At 37.8% G+C, this 21,652-nt stretch overlaps 1 protein-coding gene across 5 annotated transcripts in view; it reads right to left on the minus strand.

The window, feature by feature from the left end:
• The window catches only part of Phka1 (phosphorylase kinase, alpha 1 (muscle)), a 152,150-nt gene that overhangs the window by 54,902 nt on the left and 75,596 nt on the right, over positions 1 to 21,652 (minus strand). For 3 of the 5 annotated variants that reach the window (XM_013502821.1, XM_005401692.2, XM_005401691.2), the window contains exons 14-19: positions 18,711 to 18,845; positions 15,344 to 15,453; positions 14,211 to 14,355; positions 7,347 to 7,425; positions 2,887 to 3,053; positions 172 to 348 (exon numbers count right to left, since the gene is read on the minus strand). In XM_013502821.1, the coding sequence (XP_013358275.1) occupies positions 172 to 348; positions 2,887 to 3,053; positions 7,347 to 7,425; positions 14,211 to 14,355; positions 15,344 to 15,453; positions 18,711 to 18,845 (813 nt within the window). The remainder of the gene's footprint in view (positions 1 to 171; positions 349 to 2,886; positions 3,054 to 7,346; positions 7,426 to 14,210; positions 14,356 to 15,343; positions 15,454 to 18,710; positions 18,846 to 21,652) is intronic. The other 2 variants (XM_005401695.2, XM_005401696.2) reach the window with 1 other exon arrangement.

Genomic DNA, 21,652 nt, shown 5'->3' on the forward strand with positions numbered 1-21,652 from the left:
TGACTGTACAAGTGTTTGAATGTCTAACATGTTCCAGGTGCTGTCGAAGATGCTGGGGATAAAGCAGGGAACAAAACAAAGTTCCTGCTCACAGAATAATCACTGTCCCACTCCCATCGTGGGCTTCGTGTCATCCTGTGCCTGACTCTAGTGAGTCACGGCATTACTCACTCTGTACATGCAGCTCCTTGGCCTTGGTCACCAAGGACATTAAGTCGCAGGTTGTTTGCACGGCAGCTCGGAACCGAGTTAGCCCTCCCTTCTTTGAAGCAGGGGCTAATTTAGGATGGGGAGCAGTGTGGGCCAAAAGGTGATCTAAGTAACGAGCAACTTCCTCACCACAGCGAGCTGCAAGGTTAGTGGGGGAGGGAGAAGAGAAAGAAATGAACATTTTAGTTATTTCAAAGTCTACCCCAGCAAGCAGAATGACCAGTTCCTGTACCTATAACCCAGCCCCAGAAGTAGGCTGCTTTGAGCTTACGGAGGGGAAAAAAGCTTGTGATCACTATACAGCTTCATAGATTTCAGATTTAGAGACTATAGCCATTTTCCAGGACACCCCATTCTTCAGTTTTGCTGAGAAAATATTACAGTTCCTGAAAGCAATATGAGATCATTTTAGAACAGGTGGAACAAGCACTTTGCAGTCTGGGTATGCATGTGTGAACATGTGATGGTAGCTGTGGCAATAGTGGAATAGTGGTGGAGGAGGAGAAAAAATAGGGCCCTTCAAGTCCCACTAGTGGTAAGGGACTTGTGTGAGGGAGGGTCGAGGAAGGGGAAAAATCTTCTTACAAACAAATTCTGCAAATAGCAGCTACAACTACTAAAGAAAAAACCACTTTCATGTGGCAATGGCAGGGAAAAGACTATTGGCACAGTGTCATTTATTTACTCACCAAATATTTACTGTCTAATATGTATGAGGCAGTGTGCTAGGTGCTGCAGTTTGGTGAAGAAGAGAGACATGGTGCTACCTTCTTGGGCTCCCCCTCCACCGTACATTATCTATAATATCATCTCTAGATGCAGATAATGAAAATGAAAAATATACAAATAACTTGTAGGCACTTAATATTTCAGACTTTACACAGATACGATACTGTTTATAGTTGGAAAAGCACAGGTTCTGGATTAGTACCCAAATCCACTAAGTCAGTCATGCATTATCTGGTTGTGGATGCTCTTCAGTAATTTCTCCAGTTGTACTTCTGTGCTTTGAGGTAGTTAATGGGGCTAGCAGAGCTGTAAGAATGGAACTCATATTCAAGGACATACCAATGACAGAGTGGAACCTTGAATATAATCTAGAAACTTGAGTGGAGGATTATGAAGAATGTGGAAAGAAGCTTTGTACCCACAGAAGGGCCAGCAAGCAATCAACATGCCTGTTGTGAGATCACGGTGAATAAGTTTAGAGGTGGAAAGGAACTTAGAATGCCGTAAGATCAAGTATAGCGGTACATATCATTAAAAAGATATATTTTAGAAAGTAACTCAAGGAAATGGGTGCTGCAGGTGAAAACCATAACTACTCAGGGAATAGTAAGCAACCTCAATATACGGTAACTCTTGCTTAATTTTCAAAGTATTTTATGCCAAAATAGTTATAATAAATGACTTCAATTATTATTAACAGTAAAAGTCTTGTATTTAATGTACTTTTCCAACAAAGAAATTTGAACCATTTTATAACTGACAAAAACAAATATAAAAGCCAGGAGTGGTGGTGTATGCCTGTAATCCCAGCACTTGGGAAGCTGAGGCAGGAGGATTGCCATGAGTTTGAGGCCAGCCTGGACTACATAGCAAGACCCCCCCTTCTCTCTCTATACATATCTATATAGATAAATATATATGAAATTTACTGAGCAAATGCTAAGTCCAAACAAGAAAATAGTAATTTTGACTACCGGTCTTTTATATAGGAGATCATTGAGCAGAGCAAATTCATTGTTTTCTTTTCTCCATCACACTACTCCTAAGTTAATGCAATTGGCAGCTTTGAGATACAGACTAATGGTCAAATAACCAGAAAGTAAAAGTAGGCAAACAAAGTTTTACATAGCTAGAGGAATAATTCTCTCTAGCTCGTTGTCTTTGGGAACCAAACAGTGTAATGCTTGTCCTGAATAGGTCAGTATCTTAGCATTGCAGAGCAGAGCTTCTCAGCTTCTTTAATCCATACCCTCATCAATGCATCATCTTCATATTCCTAGTAGCCAACTAGATTTTCATTTTGTTGTGCATTATTTTATGTCTAGTTGGTAACAGAAGGCAATAGGTATTCTTTTTTTTTTTTTTTTTTGGTTTTTCTCCGGTACCAGGAACCGAACTCACGACCTTGCGCTTGCCAGAGCAGGCGCTTTTGCCGCTGAGCTAAATCCCCAGCCCCGGCAATAGGTATTCTGAATATGCTTTTTCTACACACCCCTCCTCAGAGATTCAAATAGACCCCTCTGATATTATATAAAAACATTCTAATTAAATTTAATTTTTATGCTTTTTAATACAAAAAAGCAGTAGTGTAAATATACATATAATTTTGGGTTTACTATGTACTTGATTAAATATCTATTACTCACCACTGCTTCTTCTCATTTGAAAATCACCAGCCACTTCAAATGCCCAGGAGAGAAATCTTCCCTAACTATAGTAAGGAACAGTCCAGCTCCATACTCCACAATCACCACAGGGATATTAGACCAGAAACTGAAGGTAAGTAGAGGGGTGAAAAGTGAAGCCAAACAAAAGTAGAAATCTAGATGTATTAAAGAGTGAGGACGGTGCACTGTGAGACTGCTGCAGCATGAGTTATTAAGGATGATGCTAAACAACATTTTGTGTTCTTGTCCCGCCGACCAGTGCTTTATGAAGCCTCCTTACCATTACTGGTGGAATCATAGCTGTCCATCCAATTGCCAGATTCCAGCTCATCAGCGTTGTCGTCATAGTCTTCACTGTACAGCTTACCCTCAGGTCCCAGATCCATGAAGCTCAAGTGCGTGCAGCAAGATGTTGTCAAAAACTCTGACAATTTACCTGTTTGAATCCTGACAATTAGTGTGTAGACAAAAAAACAGAAAATCAGGAGAGATCCTTTTAAAAAACAAATTTTAGTGATAAAAGGCTACCTAGCATGTTTTCTGTAGGTATTACTGATGTTCATAACCAGGATAAATTTTGTAAAAGTGAAATTTCAAGCACTCCTGGGCATAGTGTGTATCTTCAATGGGTAGAGGACCGTGTTAACAGAAGTTACAATTACGGGTTCACAGTCCACCAGCACATGAGCTGTGCTCTCTTCCACCGCCATATGCTGCACTGCTAACTATGCCAAGGGCCCGGTACACATGCGAAATGGCTGCTGGAGAGAATCAAGATAAATCACAATGAACTCAGCACAGCATTTAGAAAATACCCGCCAAAGACTACTTTGAACATAAAAGATGGTATCTGGATATTGTGTACACTATAGCAGATTATAAGTCATGTTGCCCCCTACTTATGAAGCCAATTACACAACTCAAAAGGAAAGCCAGTCATGCTAATTTCCTAAAGAAGTCAGCTTGAAGAGGCTACCAATAGCTAGGCTCTGAATAATTTCAACATCGAGATAAGGAGTAACAGTAACATTATATATTTGATAATATTATATATTATTTTATATAACATTATGTTATTATATATTATATTGTATATTCATAACATTATATATTCAATAAAATAAGAATCCATTTTTAGTTAAATGGATGCAGCTTGAGACCATAATGTTAAGTGAGATAATCAGATACACAGGTTTAAGTATTAGATTGTTTTTCTTGTGTGAGAAGCCCAAAGTATAACTGAGGAGCAAAATGGAGGACAGCTATTAGGAAATAGGAAGAACTTGTTCAGACGTGAAGGGGAACAAAGAAAGGGGAAGGGGGAAAGGAGGACAAAGGGGATTTAAAGAAAAAAAAGAATTGAAGGAAAAAATGGAGATAGAGCTTTTGTAAATAGGGAGGGGAAAAAGGGTTGGAGGGAAGGGACGGGAGAATTACAAAAAAGAATTAAGCTGTGTTATGTATATGTACAAATCCTCCATGATGAATGTGATCATTATCTACTGCAAACATGGCACCAATAAAAAGAGAATCTATGGATCTATGCCGATACTGAACTATGACATTGAGAAAGAAAATGGAAAGATCTTTTCACACATAAGAAGTCTAACTAATGAATGTACAGATAGTGATAGAAGCACCATTTTACAACAGTCATTACAATTAGTAATAACTGATTCATGCAAAAATCAAGGGGAGCTGACAGCATTTGATCAAAGACTGTTGGGAAAGATAAGAAAAAACTTGGCAGATATCTTAACCAAGTGATCAAGTTAACATTACCGATGATGTAACAAACCAGTCTCACATGCCTCCTCATAAGACGCCCTGAGGACTGGAGGGAATGCTTATGATTTTATTTTGCTTCCATATCTATTTTGAGTGTAGGGTTAGCTTTCTCCTACCAGAAGTAGGGTTCAGTCACCCTTGACAGCTTCCAGTTTACTCCTCCCTCAGTTCCTCAGTGTGGTCCATCCAAATGTCTGCTTCATGCAACTTCCTTCTGGTGACCACCTCTCTTCTCTTTTGTGTGTGTGTGTGTGTGTGTGTGTGTGTGTGTGTGTACCAGGAATTGAACTCAGGACCTTGTGCTTGTCAGGCAGGTGCTTATGCCCCTGAGCTATATCCCTGGCTGGTGACCACCTCTCTATGAGATAGCTAGATAAACCTATTTGACTAGTCCTGCTGATCCCCACACCTCACAAAGACTGTGCTACTCCTACCTCTTCTGAATCACTGCTTGACAATCGTGCCTGCTTGCTTTAAATCTATCCATTAAAATTATCTATGGAAACCTGTTTGGATAGTGCTCTGGATCCCAATAAGTGTGTCCATATGTGGGCTCACAGGGCTTGCTCTTTCTGCTCTTTCTCCTCCTCCTCTTTACCTCTTCACCCCTGCCCTCCCCTTATCCCCGCATGTTCCCTGGCCTCTATGCGTGGCTTCCAGGCATGTTGTTTACTTTGCAGGACTCTAGACCAGTAAGTAATAAAATCTTTATTTCTATTTTGTATCTTAATCATCAAAAGGGTGTGCTCCCTCTTAAAAATCCTAAATTAAACCAAGGGTTCAACCCTGCACCGGTAGTATTCCTACCAAAACATATAACCTGAATCTCATTGCGAGGAAACAACCAGACAAATCCAAACTGAGACATTCTGCAAACTAAGTGACCTATTCTCTTCAAAATTTAATGAACCTGTCAAGAAAGATTAACAAACTATTGGCTAACTGTTCTAGATGAAGACTGGATTAAACCACAAGAGACAGACAAGTAAATGCTCATACGTGAACTTTGGTTGGTCTTAGTTGGGATAAAAATCTGTGGAAAAACCTCACTGGACAACTGGACAATCCTGAATATAGATTCTATTTGACATAGTAGGTACAGTCGTGGTCCCCAGCCCTGGGGTTCACAGACCTGGTGAGCAGTGAGTGGGGAGCCAGCGAAGCGTCATCTGTATTTATAGCCGCTCCGCATCCCTTGCTTGCATTACCACCTGAGCGCCACCTCCTGTCAGATAAGCTACAGTGCTAGACTGTCAAAGGCCCGGGAACCCTATTGTGAATTGCACGTGCAAGGGATCTAGGTTGGGTTCCTTTGAATCATTCGGAAACCATCCCTCCCACCCCGCAAAACCAGCCCCTCTTCCAAAAAGGTCAGGGACTGCTGAGGCATGGTATTCCTTCTTTATCTGTGGGTTTGGTGTTCACAGTTTCAGTTATCCATGTCAACTGCTGTCCTAAAATAGTAAATGTAAACTCATGGATATAAATTACTCATAACTTTTAAATAACTTTTATTATAGTATATAATTATAGCAGTTCTATGCTATTTTTAGTTATTGTTGTTATTTTGTTACTGTGCCTGATTTATGGGTACTATCCTTGGTTTCAGAAATCCACTGGATGTATTTTGGAAGTGTTCCCTGTGGATAAAGGGGGACTACAGTGGCATAAAAATGTAGAATTTCCCAAGTGTGATGACCATGCTGTGGTTATGTATGACAATGCCTTTACTACTGGACAGTGGAAACTAAAGTATTTGGGGCTGAAGAGTCATGACTATTGTTAACCTTCTTAGCAAAATGTGTGCATCTCTCTCTCCACGTATATATAGTGTGTGTGCATACACGTATATATAGTGTGTGTGCATACACGTATATATAGTGTGTGTGCATACACGTATATATAGTGTGTGTGCATACCCGTATATATATATTGTGTGTGCACATATATATGAGAGGGAGGGAAGTAGGAAGGAAGCAAGGTAAGGAGGGCAGAGGAGATAGGAAAAAAGCATAATAGGACAAAAAAATCAATAAGTGAATGATCAGAAAGGGTGTATGGGTTCTCACTCTTGCAAATTGTTGCAAATTTATGTAAGCTTGAAATTTTTCAAACTAAAAACAAGAGAAAAAGGCAAAGCAACACAGTCAGAACTGCATAGTTCAGTAACTTTTTTCTGGTTCCCTGAGATCTAGGCAAAGGACTAGGTATGAAAAATTCCCAGCCTTCCTTTATAACATTAAGTTCCTTGACCAGATCTCCCAAACACTAGCTTCTCTGAGTACAGTAGGATTACAGGGTGTGATTGAAATATATGGGTGAATGTTTGAATAAAAAATTTACTACAGTAAAAGACATACTGCCATTAGTCCCCCCCAAAATACTCCCCCTCACTTCTCATACACTGATCTCATGGTTCTTATCACTTTCTGAAGCAGCTCTGGAAATCCTCTTTTGTGAGTGTCTTTATGAAGGTGCGATAAAAGTACCGTGAATGCGGCTGCTGAGTGTCATCCAACAGAAGGGGAGTCCTTTAAAAACATTATGTTGTGCTCTCATCTACCTTATTCACTGAGTCTCAAACACTGGAATTTCTGACTCTTCCTCAAAGTCAAAATGAGCATGAAGGGTAAACATTTTCAACTGATTCAGAACACTGAGGCAGCTACAACTGTGCAACTAAAAACACTCCTAAAATGGACTTCCACGATGTCTTTGGAAATTGGCAAGAAGGATGGGATAAGTGTGTTCAAAACAATGGGGAATGTTTTGAAGGCGATTAATGGCAATGTGTCTTTTACTGTAATAAATTATTTGTATTTAAATAGTTACCATATTTTTTTTTACCACACTCGTATGTTGCTGAAGATACACAGAAAAGCATCACATATTACTATACTCAGCTCCCAAATATAATTTTGTTTCACTAAAAAGAGTATATAGGTCACTTACCTTGCCCCACCAAAATAACCATCCTGCATTTTTCGGAGTGCTGCCAGGATACTTGAATTTAAGCTGGTTCCATCTTCATCTTGAAATGGAGAAAATTTTAAAACAATCTTTGTGGCTTTAACTTTAAAGCAGGGGAAGCCTTTCAATTATTTCAAACCAATGTTCTGGTGGCGCTACAAAGGAGATGCACCCTGTATGTCAACAACTCATCTGAGAAGCAGTGACATCACAGAGTGGGCAGAGGGGAAGGGGTTACGGACAGCAGGCAAGAGGTCCTACAAGGCAACAGCTTAATCTGTCATAAGCACAGTGCCAGATGGCAGCATGTTTAATGACTACTGACTGCTCACAGTAATAACAGCAGCAAGTGTTTTTGAATGTCATACGCCAAACATTTTGTATATGTTGTCTGTCATAATGAGTGCTGGTTTATATGTGTGTATGGGCATAAAAATGTCTAGAGAGCCAGGAATTATCTGATTTTATGTGAAAGCGTTCCTACTGCACATAATATTTCATGATTTGCTTTTGTAATTGTCCTATATGGCAGACACCTCATTTTTTTTGTTTTTGTTTTTGTTCTTTTTTGTATTTTTGAGACACGGTCTTGCTATGCAGTTCAGGGTAGCCTTGAGCTCACTCTGTAGCCTAGGCTGGTCTCGAACTTACAATGATTCTCCTGCCTCAGCCTCCGAAGTGCTGGGATTATAGGGATGAGCCATCATGCCTGGCAACACCTAGTTTTTATGGTATAATAAACACCACATTTAAAATCATTGTCCTCAAATCTTTATGCACGTATTCTATCATTTTCTCAGGTGAAATTCTTACAAATAGAACTGTTAGGACAAAATGAACATATACTAAAACATCATGCCAATTATATTTCTGGCAACATTATAAAAAGTGAATTTTTCCATACTTTTAATGACAATGGGCATTAATAACCTTTTTAGTCTTTGTTTATCTGATAGGTAAGACAAGAAGATACTGTTTTAATTTTATTGCCAAAAAGATGGACGACGTTTTCATGTATTTACTAGCCATTTGGACTTGTAGAAATTTGGAGGTTTTTCAAATATTGCTTCTAGGATTGTGTAGAAAAAACAATACCTTTAATGTTTATAGCTACTGATAACTTTCTAGCTGCAGAACTTTTATTTTACATTTCAACCAGTGTCTGCTGTGCTTGACGGTGCAGGCTTGGTTGTCCGCTGTCCCTTGACAGTGCCCTCACCCTTTGGGTCGCCTTCACTGTTTTTTTCTTTTTAATTGATTGAAAGCAATAGATTTGACTTTTGTTGTGCAAATTTGCATATCTTCACTTATCTTTAGTAGTAAGTTTTATTCCCCCAAAGCCTTTCCAGATTTACATATCTCAAAACTAAGGTGTTAAAATATTTATTTTCTAATTCTTCTTACCCTTTTGCTACTCCATGGAATTTAAAATATGTAAGGGTTTATTTTTTCCGTGATTTCAAGTTTATGACTTGTCCACGTTTCAAAAAGGAGAGGTGAATATTCTTGACGAACTTTAGTAAAGTCAGAGTACACGTGGGACATTAAGTAAAGGTTCCCTGTGTGGGGTGTGGCACACACAGACAGCCTGGGCCATCAAACATCAAAATTCGGTTTGTGCCACGTTGCTATACCAGTTTTGCTGTCCACTGTGATCTTTCATTGTTTAAAGTGGTTTGGGTTTGCTTTACTTTTTAAAAAATTTATTGACTTTATTTGTACAATTTAGATACACATAATGATCACATTCATCATAAGGAGCTTGTCCCTGTACATGCTATGTCTTAGTTCCTTTTTTTCCCCCATTCCCCTCAGCCCTTCTTTCCCTCCTTATTTACAAAGCTTTGTTTCCATTTTATCCTCTTTTGCGTCATTTTTTCTTTTTCTCCCCCCCACTGTTTCCCTTTCCTTTTATTTATTTATTTTAGTACCAAGACTTGAACTCAGGACCTTGCACTTGTCAGGCAGGTGCTTGTGCCACTGAACTAGATCCCCGGCCTCCCCTGTCCTTTTAAATGGTGTCCTCCATTTTTGTTTCTGTACCTCTTTTCTCATTCATGTTTTTACCTGTCTTTTCTCCTTTGCTGTAAAATTTAGTTTATTTGATATTCATGTCCCTATTTCTGCTGTTTTAGAATTGATGTTTGTATCACACATCTTTTTCCCTCCTCGTATAGATTCTTGAGCATTTACTTGTGTAATATATGCACATATCTAAGAAACATTGTTTAGGTCGTATTTGTAATTCTCTATTCAGTTTCACTCTGTTGTTGATATTCTGTTGAATCTATTTTTTATTTCAGTTCAAAAATTTACGTTTGATCTTTTTATGTTTAGTTTCTTTGATAAGACTTTCTACCTTGTCATTTGTTTCAAGTGTGGGCATAATTGTGTGTTAAAGTGTTTTTATCATAATGGCCTTAAAATCTTTTTCAGATACTTGCGACATCTATGCCAACTTTGTATTGATGTCTATTGATCACCTTCACTCTTTGAAGTTGAGATTTTCTTCAACTTTGGTATGAGTGATTTTCTGTAATATTCTGGTGATTTTTGCTATCACGTTGTGGGACTCAGGCTTATCAAATTTCCTGATTTAGCAGGTCTCCTCTGGCATTTTGCTGCTAGGGAAGGGGCCACTGCCTTATTACTCTTGAGTGAGTGTGGAAGTCTCGGGCTTCCCAGCGGACGTCCATTAACACCACACTGACTGAAGGAAGAGGGATTCTTCTACTGTCGGACAAGGGTAAAACTCTTAAATTCTCCACTGTATCTACTCTTGATATTATCCCTTCATGAGGAAAGGATGCCTCTTCACAGCCATGGAAGAGCAGAAGTCTGGGATCCTCATTTAGCCTCTGCTGAGAAGGGGAGGGAACGAGGCTGAGACTTTTCTAGGGCATTTGGCTAGAGCAAAACCGTCACTAGGATGCCTGGCCAAGAGGCTGCTTTCCTGTTTCTTTGGCGAGACAGAGAATATTTGTCCTGAGTCTTTTTGTGTTTGCTCTTTTCTGTTTGTGTTTCTGGGATGACAGCTTCTCTGGCATTGAGAACAGGTAGTACAAGGCAAAATGGAATCCCAGGAAACTGACTGCTGTGGCATTTTTCAGGTCCTGAAATCTCGAGACTGTCTTCTTTCTTGAGTTTGTTTTATAAATAATAACCAGGACTTTTAGCTGTACTTAGGAGCAGGAACATGGAGAAGGGAATTTACTCCTTCTTGCCCCAAAACTAAAAGTTTTTTAAAAAGTGAAAGCATTTAAGGGTATGTAATTTTCTAAAAAAACGACTTTGACCAAATATCTTGACTTCTGATAAAAACAGTGGTATTTTAAATTTGTAAAATGTATATAGTTTCAAATTTGACTCCCTCTTTAAGAATTAGTAGGAAAAGTTTTAATTCTCTCATGTTCAGGTTGCTTTTACTATTCTTCTGTTAATTTTATGTCACATATCTGGCAGTATCATCTGTATGACTTCTACTTTTTATTTTATTTATTTATTTATTTATTTATTTATTTATTTATTAATCTTGCTCTTTTTGAGACAGGGTCTCGCTATACAGTTCAGGCTGGCCTTGAGCTCACTTTGTAGCCCAGGCTGCTCTCGAACTCACAACAATCCTCCTGCCTCAGCCTCCCCAGTGCTGGGATTACAGGCGTGTGCCACCACGCCAGGCTTGACTTCTACTTTTGAAAAATAAACCTTCTTTATGTATTCTTTTAGGGTACTGAAATATATACACACCTATAAACACAAAAATCAGGTTTATTACTCCTCTGTATCATCAACTATTTTGTATAATTGAGTTATGACATTCTGGTAAAATTTATTATAGTTTCCCATTATTAGTGTATAGTAGTTTTATAATACTATCTTTAGTTCTCCTCAATATTTATTTTATATATTTCATTAGTATTATTCAGTCAATAAAATTTGCCTATTAACATTACCATGTTGGTATAATATGATTTTTATCAATATAAAATTTCTTGTGCCATTTAATTGTTTGTGCCTTAAACTGTACTTACTATTTTTGATATTAATATTGCCACTACTGCTTTTTTCTTGTTAGCATTTATGGCGCATGAAGTACCTTTGCATGTTCCTTTATTTTCCATCTTCCCATATAATTTTATTTTAGGAACATATTTTGCAAGTAGCTGTATTTTGCTCTTTGTGTATTTTGGGACTTTTTGTCTTTAGTATGGGAATTTAATTCACATTTTAACGTTTGCTCTCATTTCACTAGTGCAAAATCTTCACTGGCAAAAACACACTTCTGTTGGTAACGGGGACTTCAGAGACTGACAGAGCTGGCTTGAGGCCCGCCTCTGTCATTAGCTTTATGACTCTGAACAATGAGCCACCTTCCTTCTCTGTAAAATGGGCCTACTAAATAGTATCTATCTGAGTAGCATTGCTGCAGTGATTTCAAAATAATTCATTGAGAGCATTAGCTCAGTGCCTGGCACAGAGAAAGTATTCCCTAAACATTGCAGTCACTATTGGTACTGTTATTTTATTGTGTGACCACATATCTAATATCAAAACTGAAAACTACAATTAATGTCTATAGGATATATCTTTTTCCCTCTTTCTATAGATGTCTTAGTGGTTACTCTAGGTATTACAGTATACACAAAACATAAGTTATACATTTTCCAGAATATATTTCTTCTTCAAGTTCACTCTGTTGTCTCAATTTTGCTGTTGAGCTTCTTCCTATATTGTCTGTGCTTCTATTAACTGCAGCAACCTTTACCTTGTGATATGGTTTAAGTGTCCTTCAAAACATATATGTTGACACTAATTGCTCGTGTAATAGCGTTATGAGGTAGTGCCTTTAGAAGGTGATTAAGTCATGAGGACAGAGCTCATGGATGGGATTAGGACCCTTACAAAAGGGCTTGAAGAAGTAAGTTTGCCTTTTTCCTGTCCCTTCTGCCATGCCAAGACACACAGTCATCACCTTTGGAGGATACAGGAATAAAGAACCTCTTGGAAGCAGAAAGACTAGGCCTTCCCCGGACACAAAACTTGGTGGCACCTTGCCTCAAGAACTGTGGTAAATTTCTATTGTTTACTAATGACCCAGTTTATGGTATTTTGTTATAGTAACACAAATGGACTGAGATACCTTGTCTTTAAGCTTTGGTGCTGTCTTGATAAATCTCATATGTAGTTAGATAGCACCTGCTTTACAGATATTGTTTAAAATGGCTTGTGTGTCCTTCCCACTCTTAGTACCACCAATACAGCGTGTCTTTGTTTTACTCATGTGTGGATTACTTTTATTGACATCAGTCTTTCCTCATGGCAATTTGTACTGTCACCAAACAGTATTCCCTAAATATCACAAAGGTTTCTGACTTCTGAGAAAATCTGTTTTCAATAGCTCTGCTTACTTTCAAAGTCTTCATAATCTGACCTTACCTTAGTTGTCCAGTTTTATTTATAATCATATTTCAATAAACCAAGCCCACTCTTTTCAGGCTGGTCTCTTCACTGGCCTCAACAAGACAAGCTCACTCCTGTCTCTAGGCCTTACTCATGGCATTCCTTCCCCACTTAAGTATCCTTCCACATTCCCTCTTCTCATCTGAATATTAACAGTTCCAAAAAGCCTCAAAGTCCTACCTAAATTGAGAGTTTCTTTTCTGACAACCTGATAACCTTTACTGTGAAATACTAATATTATGGTATGGTATTTCTTTATATAGTATCTTGGATTGTTTTCTATTATTCTTATGTATTAACTCTGCCTCTCCAATTAGATTTTATACTTTTTGAAGAAAATTATAAGAACGTAATATTTATTAAATGGGTACTTGTTAATTGTCCTACAAAAAGAAGGAATATTTAAAAAAAAAACTATTTTACTTCCTTAAGTCTTGTATTGCTTTTTTTTTTTTTTTTTTTTGGTTTTTGGTTTTTCTCCGGTACCAGGAACCGAACTCATGACCCTGCGCTTGCCAGGCAGGCGCTTTTGCCGCTGAGCTAAATCCCCAGCCCCTAAGTCCTGTATTTCTAAAGTGCTTTTGAAATGTGACCCCAAAGCCTAACAGTCTGTCTGGATTTTGAATGATTTATAAGGTATTCTTTTTTAGTGAAAAAGAACTCTATATACGCTGGCAGTACAAACGGACCTTTGGAAAGAACACCAGAGACACAGAAAGAAAAGTGGTGGCTTCAGTATTGGCTCTAGCCCTCCCGAACCTAGGAGAACAATGAAGCTTTTCACCCAGTTGCAAGTAAGCAATGTCAGGGAGTCCAGCCCAAAACAAAACAAAACAAAAGCAAAAATAAAAACAAAAAAACAACAAAGGCCTTTTCGCTTTTTCCCTACTGGATTTTATTACTTTACTTAGACTTTGGAAGGAGAAGCCTGGGGATTATCTATAAACTCTTGAGTGAAATACATGCAGAAGGTAGCATTATTGTCTTTTAAAGAATCATATAAATAGTTTCTGTAAATTGACTTAGAAACCTAACGTAGCCCCCAACCAAGTTAATTCTCTGTTACAGCTTTAAAATTATGGCTCTCAAACTACTTGAAATATTATTATGCATTTACCTATGTCTTTCATATTATCTGTCTTTGCTTTCTAAATCCTAAGCTCCATGAGAACAGAGGCCTCATTTGCCTCATGCGCTCCATGTGGCTCTAGTGCTTAGAAAAATGCCTGGCACAAGAGAGCAGCTAAAAAGTGCTGCTGAGAGAAGAAAGCGTGAGAAGTAGCTCTCCATTAACTGTAGGATGCTGAAGGACTAAACATCTGACTTACGGAAAAAATACCCTCATGAGTGTGTTTCTCTCATTCACTGGTCTCACGCTGCCCTTACCCAGCATGGTGTGTGAGATGGGGAAGGTGATGGTGGGCTGGCCCGTCATCCTCCAGCGGCTGCAGAGGTAGGAGAGGTCTGTTCGAAGCATTTCCACTATCATCTTATTGTCCAGAGCCAGATAGAACTGTTGCTGGTCTATAAACTGAGAAAAATACGAAAATAAAATCAGAACAATTTGTGCTCACAATTAGCTAATGATGGTTAAAAACTTACTCACATATTCTCAGAAGTACGTAAGATGTCCCAGAGGCAACAATCCTCCCAAATTTAATGCCCAGTACTTCCTAAAGTACATCATAGTTAGAAGATACATATAATAATACATATAACACTAGTTCCTGACATTTTTGAAGGGTCACATGGTTTATAAAAGCTTTTCAGCACAAAATTTTATTTAATTCTATAATCCACTTGATGAAGGAAAAACAAGGCTAAGAGACAGACACTATGTAGAATGTCAAGGTGATATGGCTATCAGATGGCAAAGTCCGAAATACAGTCTAGGGTCCATTACTCTTTGGTCTTGAGCTACTTCCGCTCCACTGTGTCAGATATAAGATGACAAACTAGAAGGTAAGCTTTCTTTCTGGAAAATACTTTCTCCGCCCCCGCACACATATAATCAGGCTTGTTATTGTAATGTAGCTAACTAACATCAGGCTAACAAGATGTATAATCACAGCTCAGCAGTACTACCATTTTGCTCAGAAGAAATATTTAAGATTTCCATGCACAGAAAAAGTCCCCTTTCCACAGAAAATGTATAATTTCGTAGATGAATAAAAAGGCTGTAAAGGACAAATACTGTCAGTTTAACTCTAAAGGACAAATACTGTCAGTTTAACTTTTAAAAGTTAGGAGAACTTTGTAAGTAATCTAATACTTATAAAATCCCTAGTCACAGTTTCTGCAATATCCAGAGTTATGCTTGGTGGCCACAATCACACGACATAACTCTGCTACAGTTCCGTTCAGTTCAACTCAAAAAATATTAAATGAGCAACTTAATACGTGCAAGCCCTCCACTCATGAAACTCTTTGACACTTATCCAAATTCCAGTAATGCTTTGTGTCTGCAATGTTTTTTATCTTCATTCATCTCAATGCATGCTGCAGCTTATTTCACCCACCTGTGGGGTGAAAGTAAAGATAGTTTTCCGAATGTCATACAATTTTGAAGTTCCAAGCACTCCCATGAGTCTGTATGGCCGTCCACTGAGTTTCATTCTACTGTTGCATCCTAAGACAGAATTGAGAAATGGTCAAGATATTTTTAGTACAAAAGTGAAACTAGCAAACATGCTTTATATTCAGATACACACCAAATCAGTATCTCTTACAATGAGAAAACGGATTACTTATTCACACACATTTTTCTTGTGTAACGGATAACATACATATTGTTCTGAAAGTTCCCCCCTAAAATACATATTAAATATGCTTTCACGTTAGTACTCACAGAACTCCTACTACTTTAAAGCTTTTGCTAAAATGTTTTTCTTCAGTGTTTCATTTTTTCCTTGCTGTATCCTAAGTGTTATTTTATTAAATATGCTACATTCGTAGATCTGCTTCACTCTTAGGGAGCCAGAACCAGAGAACCATCAGTGCGGAGTCATTCCAGGGTCTACTCAGTAAAGCGCACAGTGTACCTCAGACTCATATCACAAGTACGATTATTCTCTGCTCTTTCATTTTTATTTTTCCTAGGGTAAAATCTACATAAAATAAACCCACTTTGATAATGTAAGCATGGCTTCCATGGCTTTAAATATATTTAAATATATTCACATCATCGTGTAAGTATTGCCACCATCTATATTCAGATGGGTCTCCCGCATCTCAGCCTCTGACAAGCACCATTCTACTTTGAGTCCCTATGAATCTGACTACTCTAGGGGCCTCATATAATTAGAATAAAGTACCATCTGTCATTTTGTAAGTGGCTTATTTCACTTAGCATAATTTTTTCAAGGTACATTTATGTTATAGCATATGTCAGAATTTCCTTCCTTAAGGATGAATGGGGTTCCATCCTATGTAAATATCACATTTTGTTTTTCTATCCACCTATTAATGGACATTTGGGTTTTTCCTACCTTTTGGCTATTGTGAATTATGTATGCATTAGTACAGAAAACACTGGTTCAAGTTACTTCAATTCTTTTGAGTGTTTATACCTGGAAGTAGAATTGCTGAATCATATAGTAATTTTGTTTATTTTTTTTTAAAAGAAACTGCATTCCCACCAACACAGCACTAGGTTTTTAGTATCTCCAAATTCTCAGTGATATTTATTACGTTGTTTTTTTAATAACAGCCATCATGATAGGTATGATGCAATATTTTATTGTGGTTTTGACTTACATTTTCTAAATGATTAGTGATGTTGAGCATTTTTCATCTCTTTATTGGCCATTTGCATATTGGCTTTTAAGGAGAATAGTAGAAAAAAGAATAATAGCAAGATACAAACAAAACAAAGCAAGAACATTAAAAATGATACAGGGTAAATGTCTATTCAAGTTATTTGCCCATTTTTAAATTTGGTAACATTTTTGTTGTTTTTGAGTTGCAGTTCTTTACATTTTATGGATACTATCAGATGTAAGACATATTTTCTCTTATTTTGTGGATTGCCTTTTCACTTTGTTGACAGTTCCTTTTGAGGAACAAAAGTTTCTATTTTTTTTTGTTGCCTATGCTTTGTGTATCATATCCATCAAAGAAATTACTGCCAAATCTAATGTGAAGAAGATTTTCCCATTTTTTTCTAAGAATTTAATATTTTACACTTTGGTCTTTAATACATTTTGCATTGTTTGTACTTGGTGCTAGGTAAGGGTCCAGTTGCATTCTTTTCATGTGGATATAGTTTTCCCAGCACCACTTATGAAAAATACTATCCTTTGAATGGCCCTGGTACTCTTGCTGAAAATTATTTGACCATGAATGCAAGGGATTATTCCTATTTCACTGTTCTATATATCTCTCTTTATGCCAATATCACACTGGTTTTATTACTGTAGCCTTGTAGTATGTTTTGAAATTAAAAAGAGTGACTCCTTCAATTTTGTTCCTCCTTTTCAAGATTGTCTTGGCCATTTGGGGATCACTCAGATTCTGTATCAATTTTAGAATCAATTTTCTATTTTTCTGCAAGGAACTGAATTGGCATTGTTTTAGGTATCACGCTGCATTGGTAGGTTTGGACAGCACTGATATCTTAATAATATTAAATCTTTCAACCTATAAACATGACATGTGGTCTCCATTTATCTGTGTATTCTTTAATTTATTTCTTTAATGTTTTGTCATTTCCATGTATGAGTCTTTTCCTCCCTGGTCAAGTTGATTCTTAAGTATTCTTTCTGATGTTACTGTGGAACATCAAAGTGTTCCATACATTTCCATAAATGGAAATGCGTTTTAAATTTCCTTTCTGGATTTAGTGTTAATGCATAGAAATGCAACTGACTTTGATGTGGCAAAAGAATGTAAGTAAACAATTCGCAAAGCAAAAAGTGACTACTTTATGAAAACAAGTTTATCCACTATATGTTTAAAAATTTGAAGAAATTTTTTCAAGTCTGCAATTGGGGCATAGGAAGCCATTTACCAGAATGTGAGGTTCATCACATATTTTTGTGTTGCAAAAAACAGGTGCAAAGTGTACTCTTCATGACAAACTTTTCTAAAACAAGTGTGCTTTATCTTACAAAAACTTATTAGAAGCAAATACTCTAAAATAAAAACAGTGACTCCCTCAGGGAGGTGGTATTATAAGTGATTTTTACCTTTTTTCTTTATTTTCCAGTTCTGTGCAGTCAATATGTACGTATCAATTGGTAATCAGATAACGTACTATTATGATTTAGATCTAGAATGTCTCCCCAAAGCCTCATGTGTTCAGAGGTGGGGCTTCTGGAAGGTAATTAGATCATGGGGTGCTACATTTATTAGGAGATTAATCCACTGATGCATTCACAGCTGGACATGTTATTAGGAGGTAGAGCAGGGCAGCAAGAGGCAGGTCGCTGGGGGTGACCTGCAGGGTTTATCTCTCTCACAGGCTCCTCCCTTCTCTCTCTGTTTCCTGGACACCAGATAAGCAACTAGTTCCTTACATGACAAGTTATAAAAACCCTAAAAACAAGCTCCTTGTCTATTATTCTACATGAAACTAGCATGTATTTGAAACCGAAATATATGTTCCACAGAAGTGGACAGCATGTTAGTTAAGTACACGATTGGAATAAAGATATAATATTGTCTGAAAACAGTCATGCTCTATGCACCAAAAGATTCATAAAACACACCTAAAGTTATCAATTCTGCTTTTAAAGTAAAAGGGTTAGAAACCTGGAATCTGGAGACTCTAATTCCTTTTCAGATCCAGTTTAATAAAGCAATTCAAGATCCAAAAGTAAAAAATGCAAAGAAACCAGCCCATATCGCATACTACTGTGATTCTAGCAGGTTGGCCAATCTCCTTACCTAGACTAGAATAAATGTGGCTGAGAATACGAGCTGGCTGTACTCTAATGGGGTATACGTCAGCGATAGTCTCCACATCAATTCCCTTGTCCTTCAGAATGGCCTTGATTTCTTCTGTTTCAGCTAGAATGGAAACTATAGGAAAGAAAGAGAATGAGGTCAACAGAAGTTTTTGTTTCAGTAGGAACCTAAACATCTCTCAAGGCACACAATTTCTTTTGGAGGAAAACAAAAGAAGGGAGGAAATTAACAGTTATTAAGGAACTCTGATGAAACAGATATCATGCTAAGTACTTAATAATATTATCTGAATAAAAAAGGACAAAGATGAGTAGAGCATGCATTATGCTTTCTGACTACCTATGTGTTCCTAGAGAATGACACACCCTCTTTGTATCTGAGATCCCATATTTAAATGGGAAAAAACATGAGGGTTTAAAAAACAGCTTTGGTAAAAGTTGATTTTACAGTATATTTTATATCAGTACTTATAAGGTCAGGGCCAGGAATGTGAAAGTAAGAAAGAGCGTTCTAATTAGTCAAGAATTCTCCCATGGCTAAAGAATGGCAGAAGGCAGGGTGAATTGGGGATAAAGATTTGAGTCATCACCATACAGAAGGTATTATAGTTGCAGATTTGAAGAGGAAGAATTAGGGGTAATAGAGACAACATTTATCTAGACCCAGAGCAGGCCAAATCTGGACAGCTCCATTTTCTTCCACTTACATTCATGTCACTGAAGTAGTGAGCTGACCCACAGGGAAAGCAGCCCCTGATCCTTGTTTTCACTTTCTCTCTATGGGATGGATACCTGGCTGGGGAAAATAAGTCCAAGTGACGTTTCAGCTGGTTTAACACTTAGCGCCAAGGACAGTCATGCCCTCTGCTCCTGCTCCTCTAGGGCTGGTAGATGTGCTGCAGTGGGTGTACAGGAAAAATAATATACCGCTTGGTTTTCTTCAGTTTACTGCATCTTCTTTGTGAGTTTTGGGGACAAAAGCCTAGTTAACAAAGTATTATTTTGCTTTTTATTATCCTTCCATGTGTTTTTCTACCTTGGGAGGTTTTTTTTTTGTCTTTTTGAGACAGGGTCTCGCTATGCAGTTCAGGCTGACCTTGAGCTCACTTTGAAGCCCAGGCTGGCTTCGAACTTGCAGTGATCCTCCTGCCTCAGCCTCCCAAATGCTGGGATTACAGGCGTGCGCCACCACGCCTGGCAACCTTGAGAGTTTAATGCTAATGGGTTACTGAGGTCTGGGCAAGGATATGGTGATTACAGAGTCCCCATACATAACAACATCTTGATCACCTCTAAATAAGAACATGAAAATGAAAAAGGATAAGATACAGGGAAAATATTCACAGAAAGAACATAGTGGCTGAGAACAGTCCAGGGAAATAATATGGTCACCTATTTATTTATTAAAAATCATTTACTAAGTACCCAAATGGGGGGCGTATTATACCAGTTGCTAGGAATACAGAGATGAATAAAGCAGTCTCTACTCCAAGGAACCCATCATGTAAAGGAAGTGGCAAACACACATGAACTAATTATAAAATAACTTCATAAAGAAACGGAGGTATACACAAAACATCGAGACTACCCAGCAGTGACATCTATCTAGTGTGGAGTTGGGAAGGATGGTTTCAGGAAAAGTATTCTGAACGAGGCGGTGCCTAACTGAATTTGAAAGAATGAGTAAGTTTGCAAGGAGAAAGAAGCAGATAGGGGGAATAACCATTCTAGGTACAGGGTCCAGAATAAACTTAAAGAATGGATACAAAAAAGACTACCGTTACAGGACCGGGAGATAGGGAGAACCACATGCACTTCAGTATTGCCATATCATGAAGGTGTTTGCATAGTGGTAAAAGAAAGAAATGTGGAAAGGTGGACAGGGGTTAGATCATCATGGAAGGCACATGTGTCATCTTAATGCTCTTGTACATTATCTAGGCAATGATTTCTAAACTGTATTCTGTAGGCTTCAGGGGTCTGTTGGGGGCAACGTAGTTGGTAATAGGAGTAGAAGGGACTAAAGGAGAATCACATGAAAAATGTGGGGCTGCAGGAATACAGTCAGCCCAACCAACTCAGTTGTTTATTTTATGCTTTTAAAAATATTTAGAAAGTTATTTATTGCTTTTTGTGTGCTAGGCACTTCCAGATGATAAGGATATATAGACAGATATTATAAATCTTGCTGAAGGACTAAATAGGAGTTAAATGTGATATAGGTGATGGTAGAAGGGAGAAATTATTCCAGACAAAAGAAACTGCATGGACAAAGCCTCAAGAGAACAAAGAGTCAGACAGGTCTAAGAATTATAAAGATTTCTTTATAGAAGGAAAAAGGAGTATAAAGAAGCAGTAGTGAGAATAAAGGAGAAGAAAAGGTCAGGGGTCAGATTATAAAGAGCCTTGTAAGTCATAAATCATAATAAGGAAATTGGTGATGGGAAGCCCTTGCAAACTCGTAGTCAGAGGAATAGCATATCCATGCTGCACCCTAAACAATATATATTTAGGTTTATAATTAAAGAATAAGCTGTTATTTCCAGACTTGGGCTACAAAGGTCAAAAAGAAGGAGAAAGAAGAACAGGAGGAGGAAAAGGAGAAGAAGAAACTGATAAGACTATAGTGATCCCAGACTAAAGACAGAGAGACTGATTAAAAAGGTATTGCTATAATGCAAGGGGAGATGTTGATGACCTACACTAGGGTCATGCTATAGATACTGTAGGAAACTGGATGGATTTTAGAATTATTTACGAAGCTAGAACTTAACTGATTGAATGTAGGGAGGGAGGGAGGGAGAGAGAGATAGAGAAGAGAGAGAGAGAGAGAGAGAGAGAGAGAGAGAGAGAGAGAGAGAGAGAGACGGATGAAGTCTTAGGGAATTGGTTCCTTGGGTTTCATTTCACTGTGATTGCTAT

Source organism: Chinchilla lanigera, unplaced genomic scaffold (assembly GCF_000276665.1).
Source record: "Chinchilla lanigera isolate Chin_1 unplaced genomic scaffold, ChiLan1.0 scaffold00074, whole genome shotgun sequence".
In the NCBI taxonomy this organism is placed as follows: Eukaryota; Metazoa; Chordata; class Mammalia; order Rodentia; family Chinchillidae; genus Chinchilla; species Chinchilla lanigera.